This window comes from Anomaloglossus baeobatrachus, chromosome 9 (assembly GCF_048569485.1).
Source record: "Anomaloglossus baeobatrachus isolate aAnoBae1 chromosome 9, aAnoBae1.hap1, whole genome shotgun sequence".
NCBI classification, from domain to species: Eukaryota; Metazoa; Chordata; class Amphibia; order Anura; family Aromobatidae; genus Anomaloglossus; species Anomaloglossus baeobatrachus.
Window position 1 is genome coordinate 222,009,164 of NC_134361.1, and position 15,295 is coordinate 222,024,458.

A 15,295-nucleotide genomic window follows, 5' to 3' on the forward strand; every position below is an offset into this window, starting at 1 on the left:
CAGTCGCCAGGGCATGGACGCAGGGGAATGGTCCCTTCACCCGGACGTGTTTCAGGAAATCTGTCGCCGCTGGGGAGTGCCGGACGTCGACCTAATGGCGTCCCGGCACAACAACAAGGTCCCGGCATTCATGGCGAGGTCGCGCGATCAAAGAGCTCTGGCGGCAGACGCCTTGGTTCAAGATTGGTCGCAGTTTCAGCTCCCATACGTGTTTCCACCTCTGGCGCTCTTGCCCAGAGTGCTACGCAAGATCAGATCCGAGTGCAGCCGCGTCATACTCGTCGCTCCAGACTGGCCGAGGAGGTCGTGGTATCCGGATCTGTGGCATCTCACGATCGGTCGACCGTGGTCACTGCCAGACCGACCAGACTTACTGTCCCAAGGGCCGTTTTTCCATCAGAATTCTGCGGCCCTGAACCTGACTGTGTGGCCATTGAGTCCTGGATCCTAGCATCTGCTGGATTATCTCAGGGAGTCATTGCCACAATGAGACAAGCTAGAAAGTCGACTTCGGCTAAGATCTACCACAGAACGTGGAAGATTTTCTTGTCCTGGTGCTCTGCTCAGGGAGTGTCTCCCTGGCCATTTGCATTGCCCAAGTTTCTTTCCTTCCTGCAATCGGGGTTAGAAAAGGGCTTGTCGCTCAGCTCCCTTAAAGGGCAAGTTTCGGCACTATCCGTGTTTTTTCAGAAGCGTCTAGCACGTCTTCCTAAGGTGCGCACGTTCCTGCAGGGGGTCTGTCATATTGTGCCCCCGTACAAGCGACCGTTAGATCCATGGGATCTGAACAGGGTACTAGTTGCTCTCCAGAAGCCGCCCTTCGAGCCTCTGAAGGAAGTTTCCTTTTCTCGGCTGTCGCAGAAAGTGGCGTTTCTTGTTGCAATCACATCGCTTCGGCGAGTGTCTGAGCTGGCAGCTCTGTCATCTAAGGCTCCCTTCCTGGTGTTCCACCAGGACAAGGTTGTGCTGCGCCCCATTCCGGAGTTTCTCCCTAAGGTCGTATCCTCTTTTCATCTTAATCAGGATATTTCCTTGCCTTCTTTTTGCCCTCATCCGGTTCACCGGTATGAAAAGGCCTTACGTTTGCTAGATCTGGTGAGAGCACTCAGAATCTACATTTCCCGCACGGCGCCCATACGCCGTGCCGATGCACTTTTCGTCCTTGTCGCTGGTCCGCGCAAGGGGTTGCAGGCTTCTAAAGCCACCCTGGCTCGATGGATCAAAGAACCAATTCTAGAGGCCTACCGTTCTGCGGGGCTTCCGGTTCCTTCAGGGCTAAAAGCCCACTCCACCAGAGCCGTGGGTGCGTCCTGGGCATTACGTCACCAGGCTTCGGCTCAACAGGTGTGCCAGGCAGCTACCTGGTCCAGTCTGCACACTTTCACCAGGCATTATCAGGTGCATACCTATGCTTCGGCGGATGCCAGCTTAGGTAGAAGAGTCCTGCAGGCGGCAGTGACACCCCCGTAGGGGAGGGCTGTTTTGCAGCTCTAACATGAGGTATTTATTTACCCACCCAGGGACAGCTTTTGGACGTCCCAATCGTCTGGGTCTCCCAATAGAGCGCTGAAGAAGAAGGGAATTTTGTTACTTACCGTAAATTCCTTTTCTTCTAGCTCTTATTGGGAGACCCAGCACCCGCCCTGTTGTCCTTCGGGATGTTTTTTTGTTGTTTGCGGGTACACATGTTGTTCATGTTGAACGGTTTTTCAGTTCTCCGATGTTATTCGGAGTTAATTTGTTTAAACCAGTTATTGGCTTCCTCCTTCTTGCTTTGGCACTAAAACTGGAGAACCCGTGATACCACGGGGGGGTATAGCCAGAGGGGGAGGGGCCTTGCACTTTTAATGTAGTGCTTTGTGTGGCCTCCAGAGGGCAGTAGCTATACCCCAATCGTCTGGGTCTCCCAATAAGAGCTAGAAGAAAAGGAATTTACGGTAAGTAACAAAATTCCCTTCTTTTTGGCGCAATCCGCTGTCTTGGGAAACAGCGGAATCCGTTAACGGATTCCGCTGTTTCCCATAGACTTGCATTGATGATGGATTGTGCCAAAAGTACCTGCGTTGCTTCCGTTGGCCGACGCTCCGTTGCTTCCGCCCAGCGGAAGCAACGCTGACTGTAACGTTAAATGCTTGCGTCAAAATGACGCCGACCAGCGGATTCCGTTGCTTCCGTTAAAATTTTCAATGTTTCCCTATGGTAGCGGATTCCGTTGCTAAGTGCTTAACAACGGAATCCGCTGCTGGATTCCGCTAATTTTTACTGAGCATGCCCAGAATGAAAACAAATGAAAAAAGAAAAAAAACAGAGCCGACGGATTCCGTTAGCCGGACGCCTAACGGATTCCAAACGGATGCAACGGTCCGTTATTTCACAGGAATCAGCTAACGGATTACTGTGAAATAACGGATCCGTTGCATCCGTTGACACCACAAAAATAACGGATGCGTCAAAACGACGCAGCAACGGACCCAGCGGATTTCGCCCAACGCAAGTGTGAAACTACCCTAAGGCTGTGTTCACACTTCCGTTGTTTTGCTTCCGTCGCCTAGAGGAATTAAGGTATCCTGCGCAATATTTTGCAGGAACCCGTTTTATCCCCATAGACATCTATTAGCGACGGATTGTGACTGATGGCCCTGCGTTGCATCCGCCGTGTGACGGATCAGTCGTTTAGTGACTGACCATCAGGCTGGAGCAACGCTGAACGTAACGTTTTTTGGTGCGGCAAAAAAACGCACTCCGCAGGTGTCCGTCGCCATCCGTCAAGAGCTGTAATGGATGTCTATGGTGCTGGATTCCGCCGTTATCCGTCACACGATGGAATCCAGTGCTGGATTCCGTCATGCTTTACTGAGCATGTCTGGCACACCCATTGGGATGTCCCAAACACAAACGGATCACAACGGATCCGTAAAAAAACGAACACCCAACGGATGTAACGGACGCGACAAATCAGTTTTTTCACAGGATTCCGTTCAAAGTAACTCATCCGTTGCGTCAGTTGACATCTCAAAAACGACAGATTCGTCGTTGGTCGCAACAACGGACCTGACGGAAGCAAACAACGGAAATGTTAACATAGCCTAAGATGGGTGACCTGACAATAATCTGAGCAACAGGATATCTGGCTATTGAATTTTAGGAATTATGGCAGTAATAACCCTTTAACTTTTCCGTTTTTTTCGCAGGCCAGCTAGTGAAGATGCTGCTCTACACCGAGGTCACTCGCTACCTGGACTTCAAAGTGGTAGAAGGAAGTTTTGTGTACAAAGGAGGGAAGATATACAAAGTCCCGTCAACCGAAACTGAGGCCCTGGCCTCCAGTGAGTATATATAATGTGTATGATGGCGTCAAGACCCACCATCTACTAGGCAAACGGCACATCGGAAATCTTGAATTTCAGAATACCCGACCCCTTAGTTCTTAGGAAAGATAATATGCCACCTGTAATGCATGGCACTACCGAGTAGTGATACAGCCACTAGGTGGCGCTGGATGGGAAGCTAAACACTATGTGGCATAGTAGGAAGTTAATAGCTAGATGGCGCTGGAAGCAGTAGTGTACTGAGAGAGCAGAGGGAAAGTCTAACAAGCTGGGATCAGTAACCAAGAGGACACGACAGAACTCAGCAAGCAGGCAGAAACGAGGTCAAGATACAAGCCGGGGGTCAGGATACCAGGAGAGTACGTATGTGTCTTATCACGTCAAAGTGACTTACGTAGCACTCACTAATATACAGATTAGGCACACTGAATACAGTTTTATGGTAAAACAATAAGGTAACAATTTATTAAGATTGCATCAGAATAATGTTCAATTATGGAATGGCAGAAACAATATTACCCTGTTCTATTGAGTCAATTAGTGTAAATCATACAATCAATGTAGATCATAGTATATAGAGAAATTAAGCATCAGTACATTACCAAGTATTGTAACATCACTTCTCAACCGGAGGGACCTCAGTGTCAGCGAGAAGGAGAATACTTTGGTCTTATCATCACAGAAGAAGTGCGTCCACTATATGGTCTGGAACGTCCCTAACTCACTGAGCAGGGCCCCCCTTTTTATACACAGCTGCCACATCCTCCTTCATCATGGCTGCGCAGTATGTTTTAGCCAGATCATCAGTTTCTTGCAGTTGTGCAGTATGTTGTTTTTTACGAAAGTTTTATGATGACAGAAGAGTGCTTCAAGGTTGTTTGTTACTAATTGCAACATAACAACCCAAGGTTTGTGTGCTACTGATTATAGTATAACATTTCAAAGTTCTCCGGTATGTTGTTTTCATAAAGTTAACTCTTCATGATCACAGCATAACGCTCTAAGATTGTAGCATATGGACAGCATGACCTCCATAATCACCTATTCTGAAGACTGGATACCTATCTTAACCCAGTCACACACTCATACTTGTCTCATTCGAATCACAGTATGGGATGCAAGGAGCAGGCGGGGACAATACTTGGTAATGTATTGATGCTTAATGTCTCTATATACTATGATGTTACAATACTTGGTAATGTATTGATGCTTAATTTCTCTATATACTATGATGTTACAATACTTGGTAATGTATTGATGCTTAATTTCTCTATATACTATGATGTTACAATACTTGGTAATATATTGATGCTTAATTTCTCTATATACTATGATTTACATTGATTGTATGATTTACATGAATTGAAACAGGTAAACACCGACTCCGCAGGAGAGCATAACAGAACGTCACTGCACAAAAAATGCACCGCAAATCAGAACTGTGACACTACAAGATTGTTTATAACACATGTATGCTCAGTCGAGCTGAGTGTGCATGTTAAGATGTGATCCTTTAAATTAAGGTGCCCTACACATTGCCTGAGAATAGCAATTAGGTTTTATTTGCTGTTTTTTTCTGATTTTTACCTTCAGTCTCTTTTTTGTAGATCTCATGGGGATGTTTGAGAAACGGCGTTTCCGCAAGTTTTTGGTCTTCGTAGCTAACTTTGACGAGAACGACTCCAAGACATTCGAAGGGGTGGATCCCAAAAGCACCACCATGCGAGATGTGTACAAGAAATTTGACTTAGGGCAGGATGTCATCGATTTCACAGGCCATGCCCTGGCACTTTACAGAACTGACGAGTGAGTATTTGCTGCTCGGGATATAAAGTAGCCGCGCATGTTACGTCTGGTGATGTGACTTTTCCCAGTTGTTGTGAGTTTATGGGAAAGATGCAATAGCTGTTCCATGAAGATGAGTAACACAAGATCTGCTGAAGATGATGTGGACGTACTTGGCATTGGGTAAATCGGAGATTGAAGCTTAGAGGGATTGTAAGCTTTTCAGTCACGTTATTGCCACGAGATACAGAAATCGTTCCCACCTTTGCACAGCACAAAAAAACAATTGAACCTCATTACTCAGGTCCAGAGAAATGAGAGAGGGTCTCTTAAAGAACTATAGTGCCTGGACCTTTCCTCTCTCCAACTACCAAGCAAATGAACCAGGTTGCCCAGGCTGAACAAACCTTCCCAGCTTGGCCAAGGCCTATATTAAACAGTATTTGCATCCACTAGTCTAGCTTTAGGAGAGCTTCCTGCATGTGGCCTGATGTAAAGGGAACGGATTCACTCTAAAGACCCTGACCAGGAATAATGTATATCTTTTCTACATGAAAGGTTGTGGTCTCCGTTCAGGTGGTCATGGTTTGGTTTCAGTAGCCACTCAGTTCCTGTTAGGTTTACCTGGTGAAGTGGATCCTCTAAGCCAAAGGTTCGAGTGGGCACACAGCCCAGGGGCATCAGATGATGCATACAGGAGACAAGTAGCAGAGGTACTAGAAGCTGCAGGAAGACAGAAGACGTCCTGGAGACTACAGACAAGTAGCAGAGGTGCTGGAGCCACAGGCAGATAGGGGACATCCTGGAGAGTGCAGACAGGTAGCTGAGGTACTGGAGACTGCAGACAGATAGCAGAAATACTGGACAGTGAAGACAGGTAGCAGACGTATTGGAGACTGCAGACAGGTAGCTGAGGTACTGGAGACTGCAAACAGGTAGTAGAGGTACTGGAACCACAGGCAGATAGGAGATGTCCTGGAGAGTGCAGACAGGTAGCAGAGGTACTGGAGCCTGCAGACAGGTAACAGATGTATTGGAGACTGCAAACAGGGAGCAGAGGTACTGGAAGCCGCATACAGATATGACACATCCTGGACACTGCCGGCAAGTACCAGAGGTGCTGGAGCCACAGGCAGACAGGAGATGTCCTGGAGAGTGCAGACAGTTAGCAGAGGTCCTGGAGCCTGCAGACAGGTAGCAGAGGTACTGGAAGCCGAAGGCAGACAGGAGACATTCTGGAGACTGCAGAGCGATGGCAGAGGTACTGGAGCTACAGGCAGACAGGAGATGTCCTGCAGACCACAGACAGGTAGCAGAGGTACTGGAGACCAAAGACAGGTAGCGAATGTACTGGAGATCACAGACAGGTAGCAGAAGTACTGGAGACCACAGACAGGTAGTGAATGTGCTGGAGACCAAAGACAGGTAGCAGAGGGACTGGAGACCACAGACAGGTAGCAAAGGTACTGGAGACCACAGACAGGTAGCAGAGGTACTGGAGACCACAGGCAGGTAGCAGAGGTACTGGAGACCACAGACAGGTAGCAGAGGTACTGGAGACCACAGGCAGGTAGCAGAGGTACTGGAGACCACAGGCAGGTAGCAGAGGTACTGGAGACCGCAGACAGGTAGCAGAGGTACTGGAGTCCACAGACAGGTAGCAGAGGTACTGGAGTCCACAGACAGGTAGCAGAGGTACTGGAGACCACAGACAGGTAGCAGAGGTACTGGAGTCCACAGACAGGTAGCAGAGGTACTGGAGTCCACAGACAGGTAGCAGAGGTACTGGAGTCCACAGACAGGTAGCAGAGGTACTGGAGACCACAGACAGGTAGTGAATGTACTGGAGACCACAGACAGGTAGCAGAGGTACTGGAGACCACAGGCAGGTAGCAGAGGCACTGGAGATCACAGGTAGCAGAGGTACTGGAGATCACAGACAGGTAGCAGAGGTACTGGAGACCACAGACAGGTAGCAAAGGTACTGGAGACCACAAACAGGTAGCAGAGGTACTGGAGACCACAGACAGGTAGCAGAGGTACTGGAGACCACAGACAGGTAGCAGAAGTACTGGAGACCACAGGCAGGTAGCAGAAGTACTGGAGATCACAGACAGGTAGCAGAGGTACTGGAGTCCACAGAAAGGTAGCAAAGGTACTGGAGACCACAGACAGGTAGCAGAGGTACTGGAGATCACAGACAGGTAGCAGAGGTACTGGAGTCCACAGACAGGTAGCAAAGGTCCTAGAGACCACACACAGGTAGCAGAGGTACTGGAGATCACAGACAGGTAGCAGAGGTACTGGAGTCCACAGACAGGTAGCAGAGGTACTGGAGTCCACAGACAGGTAGCAGAGGTACTGGAGACCACAGACAGGTAGCAGAGGTACTGGAGTCCACAGACAGGTAGCAGAGGTACTGGAGTCCACAGACAGGTAGCAGAGGTACTGGAGACCACAGACAGGTAGTGAATGTACTGGAAACTGCAGACAGGTAGCAGAGGTTGTGGAGACAGCCGTGTAACAGCTGCTTTATCTCTTTTATAGGTATCTGGATCAGCCATGTCTGGAAACCATCAATCGCATCAAGCTGTACAGCGAGTCCCTGGCAAGATACGGAAAGAGCCCCTATCTGTACCCGCTGTATGGGCTGGGCGAGCTGCCTCAGGGATTTGCAAGGTGAGGAAACGGTTTTCTCTCAGAGTAACCCTAGGTCACAGGAACAGTCTAAACGTGATATATTTCGGGGCAGACCTAATGTCCTGTAAGATAGACTCGTCCTATGGTCGGGGTCATACTCCAGTCCTTCACCCTTATACAGGTGAAGCTGATGCTGCTCCTTTCTCCTCCGCCCTTTGCAGGCTCAGCGCTATCTACGGTGGCACGTACATGTTAAACAAGAGCGTGGATGAGATTGTAGTGGAGAAAGGGAAAGTGGTTGGAGTAAAGTCAGAGGGAGAGGTAAGTTCTTAGGGAATCATGACGTTGGGCCATTGAAGTAGAGTACGGGCATAAGATAAGTCGGTAAGTTCCTTCCTATCTGGTAAGATCTGTAGCATCGTCTGAATATCCTGCATACGAGCAGTAACGTGTGGGTTCGGTGATCCGTTCTGCTGTCATGGGCTTGAATGCAGTTTTGGAAACAGCTTCATGGTGCTTACACTGTGCAGAATTATTAGGCAAATGCGTATTTTGATCACATGATCCTTTTTATACATGTTGTCCTAGTCCAAGCTGTATAGGCTGAGAGCCAACTACCAATGAAGTAACTCAGGTGATGTGCATCTCTGTAATGAGGAGGGGTGCGGTGTAATGACATCAACACCCTATATAAGGGGTGCTTAATTATTAGGCAACTTCCTTTCCTTTGGCAAAATGGGTCAGAAGAGAGATTTGACGGGCTCTGAAAAGTCCAAAATTGTGCGATGTCTTGCAGAGGGATGCAGCAGTCTTGAAATTGCCAAACTTTTGAAGCGTGATCACCAAACAATCAAGCGTTTCATGGCAAATAGCCAACAGGGTCGCAAGAAGCGTGTTGGGCAAAAAAAGGCGCAAAATAACTGCCCATGAATGGAGGAAAATCAAGCGTGAAGCTGCCAAGATGCCATTTGCCACCAGTGTGTCCATATTTCAGAGCTGCAACGTTACTGGAGTATCAATAAGCACAAGGTGTGCCATACTCAGGGACAGGCCAAGGTAAGGAAGGCTGAAAACCACCACCTCTGACCAAGAAACATAAGATAAAACGTCAAGACTGGGCCAAGAAATATCTGAAGACTGATTTTTCCCAGGTTTTATGGACGAATGAAATGAGAGTGACTCTTGATGGGCAGATGGATGGGCCAGAGGCTGGATCAGTAAAGGGCAGAAAGCTCCACTCCGACTCAGACGCCAGCAAGGTGGAGGTGGGCACTGGTATGGGCTGGGATCACCAAAGATCAACTTGTGGGACCTTTTCGGGTTGAGGATGGAGTGAAGCTCAACTCCCAGACCTACTGCCAGTGTCTGGAAGAGAACTTCTTCAAGCAGTGTTACAGGAAGAAGTCGCTATCGTTCAAGAAAAACATGATGTTCATGCAGGACAATGCTCCATCACATGCATCCAACTACTCCACAGCGTGGCTGGCCAGTAAAGGTCTAAAAGATGAAAAAATAATGACATGGCCCCCTTGTTCACCTGATCTGAACCCCATAGAAAACCTGTGGTCCCTCATAAAATGTGAGATCTACAGGGAGGGAAAACAGTGCACCTCTGGGAGCAGTGTCTGGAGGCTGTGGTGTCTGGAGGCTGTGGTGTCTGGAGGCTGTGGTGTCTGGAGGCTGTGGTGGCTGCTGCACGCAATGTGGATCGTAAACAGATCAAGCAATGACAGAATCTATGGATGGAGGCTGCTGAGTGTCATCAGAAAGAAAGGGGGCTATATTGGGCACTCACTTTTTGGGGTTTTGTTTTTGCATGTCAAAAATGTTTAGTTCTAAATGTTATGCAGTTATATTGGTTTACCTGGTGACAATAAACAAGTGAGATGGGAATAGATTTGGTTTTTATTAAGTTGCCTAATAATTCTGCACAGTAATACTTACCTGCACAAACAGATCCTCCTAAGATAGACAAATCTAAAAACCCTCCAACTGCCAAAAATATTAAGCTTTGATATTTATGAGTCTTTTGTGCTGATTGAGAACATCGTTGTTGATCAATAATAAAAAAAAATCCTCTTAACCCCTTAGTGACGGAGCTAATTTTCACCTTAATGACCAGACCAAATTTTGCAATTCTGACCAGTGTCACTTCATGAGGTTATAACTCTGGAACGCTTCAACCGATCCCAGTGATTCTGAGACTGTTTTTTCGTCACATATTGGACTTCATGTTAGTACCAAATTTAGGACAATATTTTTTGTGTTTATTTATGAAAAAAATTTAATTTTGGCAAAAATTTTGAAAATTTAGCAATTTTCAACTTTTGATTTTTTATCTCGTTAAACCAGAGATTTCTGTCACACAAAATAGTTAATAAATAACATTTCCCACTTGTCTACTTTACATCAGCGCGATTTTGAAACCAACATTTTTTTTGTTAGGAAGTTAGAGGGGTTCAAAGTTTATCAGCGATTTCTCATTTTTACATCAAAATTTACACAACCATTTTTTTAGGGACCACATCATATTTGAAGTGACTTTGATAGGCCGAGGTGACAGAAAATAGCCAAAAGTGATCCCATTCTAAAAACGGCACCCCCCAAAGTACTCAAAATCACATTCAAGAAGTTTATTAACCCTTCAGGTGCTTCACATGAACAAAAGCAATGTGGAATGAAAAAAAGCAAAAATTAAATTTTACCTAAAAATGCTGCTCTAACCCAAATTTATTCACTTTTAGAAGAAATAACACAACAAAATGGACCCCAAAACTTGTTCCCCACTTTCTTATGAACGCGCCGATACCCCACATGTGGTCAGAAACCTCTGTTTGGACAAATGGGAGGGCTCGGAACAGAAGGAGCAATATTTGAATTTTGGAAAGCAAATTTGGCTGAAATAGATTGCGGGCACCAGGTTGCATTTACAGGTCCGCTAAGGAACCTAAACAGAAGAAACCCCTCACAAGTGATGCCATTTTGGAAACTAGACCCCTCAAGGCCTCTACCTAGGGGTATAGTGAGCATTTTGGACCCACAAGTATTTCACAGATTTTGTTAACGTTACGTTGTCGTATTGAAAATTTTAATAATTTTCTCAAAAATGTTGCTTTAGCATCAATATTCTCACTTTTTCAAGAGGTAATTCCAAAAATTTGACTTCAACGTTTGTTACCCACTTTCTTATGAGCGCGGTGATACCTTACATGTGGTCTGAAACCTTTGTTTGGACAAATGGGAGGGCTTGGAACGGAAGGAGCAGTATTTGAGTTTTGGAAAGGAAATTTGGCTGATAAAGATTGCGGGCACCATGTCGCATTTGGAGGTCCCCTAAGGTACCTAAACAGCAGAAACCCCCCACAAGTGACCCCATTTTGGAAACTAGGCCCCTCAAGGAATTTATCTAGATGTTTAGTGACTACCCTGAACCCCCAGGTGCTTCACAGAATTTTGTAACGTTGAGCCATGAAAATAAAAAAATAACATTTTGCCACAAAATCGTGACTTCAACCAGGTAGCTTTTTTTTTACAAGAGTAAAAGGAAAAAAATCAGCATAAAATTTATTGTGCAATTTCTCCTGAGTTTGGCAATACCTTACATGTGGCCCCATTTTGGAAAATAGACCCCTCAAAGAATTTAGTTAGATGTTTGGTGAGTACCCTGAACCCCCAGGTGCTTCACAGAATTTCTTCGTCGCTCTATTGGGAGACCCAGACGATTGGGTGTATAGCACTGCCTCCGGAGGCCACACAAAGCAATTACACTAAAAAGTGTAAGGCCCCTCCCCTTCTGGCTATACACCCCCAGTGGGATCACTGGCTCACCAGTTTTCTGCTTTGTGCGAAGGAGGTCAGACATCCACGCATAGCTCCACTGTTTGTAGTCAGCAGTAGCTGCTGGCTATATCGGATGGAAGAAAAGAGGGCCCATATGGGGCCCCCAGCATGCTCCCTTCTCACCCGCGGTGGTGCTTGTAAGGTTGAGGTACCTATTGCTGGTACAGAGGCTGGAGCCCACATGCTGTTTTCCTTCCACATCCCCTGGAGGGCTCTGTGGAAGTGGGATCTTGCCGGCCCCCAAGCCCTGGGGCCGGGCTCCATCCACAGACCCATAGAACCTGCTGGATTTGGAGCGGGAGTGCCGTTCAGGGACAAGGCCCTGCAACTTTCAGGTACTCTGTGTCCCCGGCAGGCACGGACACTCTCAGGCTTGCTGAGCGTTATAGTGCGCCGGGGACAGTAGCGCTGTGCGCCGGGGTTAGGTCACTGCAGCTTTGCTGAGTGACGTTTCATGTTGGGAACTACTGCGCCGACCGCTCCTGGAGCGGCGGCGCAGCTGCGACTTGTAGTGCGCCGGGGACTTTGCGCCGACCGCGCTTTTACGGCGGCGGCGCTTCTAACTTTAGCCCCCGGCTTCTGCGGCCTAGTGCCGCTTCGTTCCCGCCCCCACCCTGTCAATCAGGGTAGGGGAGAGACGCTGCTCAATTAACAGCGCCGAGGGCTGGAGCTTTATTTACATGCTCCAGCCCTCTCACTAGGCACAGGGGGAAGCAGACTTCCCGCTCTTCGTCGGTGTACGCCCAGGGCCCGCCCCCCCTCTCCACAAGGACGCCGGCAGCCATTACACATGCGGCTGGCTGGGGAAAGGCAGCAGGCTCTGGGAGACCCAGACTAGAGGGATTTCTGGCGTCCACACACCGCTCCTAAGCGGGTGGTAAGCAGCACAGTAGTGCTGGCCCCTCTAGTGCCTCAGTGTTATATTAGTGTACTTTTTTCTTGGTACCATATATATATATATATTTATATAGTGCACTGTAAGGTCGCTTCTTGGCTGAACACCCTGTACTGCTCTGAGGAGGCAGCAACATGTCATCCGCAAAACGCAAGGGTGCCAAGGCACAGGCTGTGTACACTGTTTGTACTGCATGTGGGGCTGATCTACCGGCAGGCTCCAAAGACTCACATTGTATGCAATGTTCAGTCCCAGTGGCACTCCGTCAGCCAGAGCCTAATGTGGTGGTAGCCCAGGCAGAGACGCCTGTGAACCCTGCCCCGGTGACGGGGACAGACTTTGCAGTTTTTGCTGACAAAATGTCTGTGACTATGTTAAAAATACTGGAGACCTTGCAGTCCAGGCCAGTTACTCAGACCATGGACACTGCTGTGTCTATGCTCTCCGGTCCCCCTCAGTTGGAACTAATCCGTACTTCAAGGGGGTCTCAAGCATCACAGGCTGAAGTCTCTGACTCAGATGACAGTCCCAGGCAGCCTAAGCGAGCTCGCTGGGAAAGACCCTCCACATCTTCACACTGTTCAGGGTCTCAGCGACAAGAGTCTCTCTGTGATGACACTGAGGACGGTGACCAGGAGTCTAATCCTGAGGCCCCTCTCAATCTGGATGCCCCTGATGGTGACGCCATGGTTAATGACCTTATATCGGCAATTAATAGGCTGTTGGATATTTCTCCCCCAGCCCCTTCTGCAGAGGAGGCAGCTGCACAGCAGGAGAAGTTCCATTTCCTATATCCCAAGCGTAAATTAAGTGCTTTTTTGGACCACTCTGACTTCAGAGAATCGATCCAGAAACACGACGCTCATCCAGACAAGCGTTTCTCTAAACGTTCTAAGGATACCCGTTATCCTTTTCCCTCTGAGGTGGCCAAACACTGGACCCAGTGTCCAAAGGTGGATCCCCCAATTTCCAAGCTTGCGGCTAGATCCATAGTCGCAGTAGAGGATGGCGCTTCACTTAAAGATGCCAACGACAGACAGATGGACCTTTGGTTGAAATCTGTCTATGAATCTATCGGCGCGTCGTTTGCTCCAGCATTCGCGGCCGTGTGGGCACTCCAAGCTATTTCAGCTGGTTTAGCACAGGTGGATGCTTTCATACATCCAGCAGTGCCGCAAGTGGCGTCCCTAACTTCGCAAATGTCTGCGTTTGCGACCTATGCTATCAATGCTGTCCTAGAATCTACGAGCCGTACCGCTATGGCGTCCGCCAATTCTGTGGTTTTGCGCAGAGCCTTGTGGTTAAAGGACTGGAAAGCAGATGCTGGTTCCAAAAAATGCTTAACCAGCTTGCCATTATCTAGAGACAAGGGAGCTCAGATTCCTGGCGGGCTCACTCACGCCCCAGGAAAACAAATGGAGGAACCGCTTCCAAAGCGGCTACCTCATGACTTTCGGCCTCCTCCCTCCGCATCCTCGGTCGGTGGCAGGCTCTCCCGCTTTTGCGACATTTGGCTGTCACAGGTCAAAGACCGGTGGGTAACAGACATTCTGTCTCGCGGGTACAGAATCGAGTTCAGTTCTCGGCCTCCACTTCGGTTCTTCAGAACCTCCCCACACCCCAACCGAGCAGATGCCCTGCTGCAGGCGGTGGACTCTCTAAGAGCAGAAGGAGTCGTGATCCCTGTCCCCCCTCACGAACGGGGGCGAGGATTTTACTCCAATCTCTTTGTGGTTCCAAAAAAGGACGGCTCCTTCCGTCCTGTTCTGGACCTAAAACTGCTCAACAAGCATGTGAACGCCAGGCGGTTCCGGATGGAATCCCTCCGCTCAGTCATTGCCTCAATGTCTCAAGGAGATTTCCTAGCATCAATAGACATCAAAGATGCCTATCTCCACGTGCCGATTGCTACAGAGCACCAATGCTTTCTACGCTTCGTGATAGGAGACGACCATCTTCAGTTCGTAGCTCTGCCATTTGGTCTGGCGACAGCCCCTCGGGTGTTCACCAAGATCATGGCGGCAGTGGTAGCAGTCTTGCACTCTCACGGACACTCTGTGATCCCTTACTTGGACGATCTACTGGTCAAGGCACCCTCTCAAGAGGCATGCCAACTCAGCCTGAATGTTGCACTGGAGACTCTCCAGGCGTTCGGGTGGATCATCAACTTCCCAAAGTCAAATCTGTCACCGACCCAATCACTAACGTATCTTGGCATGGAGTTTCATACTCTATCAGCGATAGTGAAGCTTCCGCTGGACAAGCAGCGGTCTCTACAGACTGGGGTGCAGGCTCTCCTTCAAAGTCAGCCGCACTCCTTAAGACGCCTCATGCACTTCCTCGGGAAGATGGTGGCGGCAATAGAGGCGGTTCCGTTTGCGCAGTTTCATCTGCGTCTACTTCAATGGGACATTCTCCGCCAATGGGACGGGAAGTCAACATCCCTGGACAGGAAAGTCTCCCTTTCCCAGACGGCCAAAGACTCTCTGCAGTGGTGGCTTCTTCCCACCTCATTATCACAGGGAAGATCCTTCCTGCCACCGTCTTGGGCGGTGGTCACGACAGATGCGAGTCTGTCAGGGTGGGGAGCAGTCTTTCTCCACCACAGGGCTCAGGGTACGTGGTCTCAGCAGGAGTCCACCCTTCAGATCAATGTTCTGGAAATCAGAGCAGTGTATCTTGCCCTACTAGCCTTCCAGCAGTGGCTGGAAGGAAGGCAGATCCGAATTCAGTCGGACAACTCCACAGCGGTGGCATACATCAACCACCAAGGGGGGACACGCAGTCGGCAAGCCTTCCAGGAAGT

The 15,295-nt window shown here is 48.6% G+C and overlaps 1 protein-coding gene across 2 annotated transcripts in view; it reads left to right on the forward strand.

Moving 5' to 3' along the window:
* The window catches only part of GDI1 (GDP dissociation inhibitor 1), a 95,680-nt gene that overhangs the window by 23,454 nt on the left and 56,931 nt on the right, over window positions 1-15,295 (forward strand). For both annotated transcript variants that reach the window (XR_012725320.1, XM_075324607.1), the window contains exons 4-7: window positions 3,192-3,326; window positions 4,937-5,135; window positions 7,662-7,793; window positions 7,976-8,075. Coding sequence is in view for 1 of the 2 variants with exons in the window: in XM_075324607.1 (XP_075180722.1) it covers window positions 3,192-3,326; window positions 4,937-5,135; window positions 7,662-7,793; window positions 7,976-8,075 (566 nt within the window). In the remaining variant the exon portion in view is untranslated. The remainder of the gene's footprint in view (window positions 1-3,191; window positions 3,327-4,936; window positions 5,136-7,661; window positions 7,794-7,975; window positions 8,076-15,295) is intronic.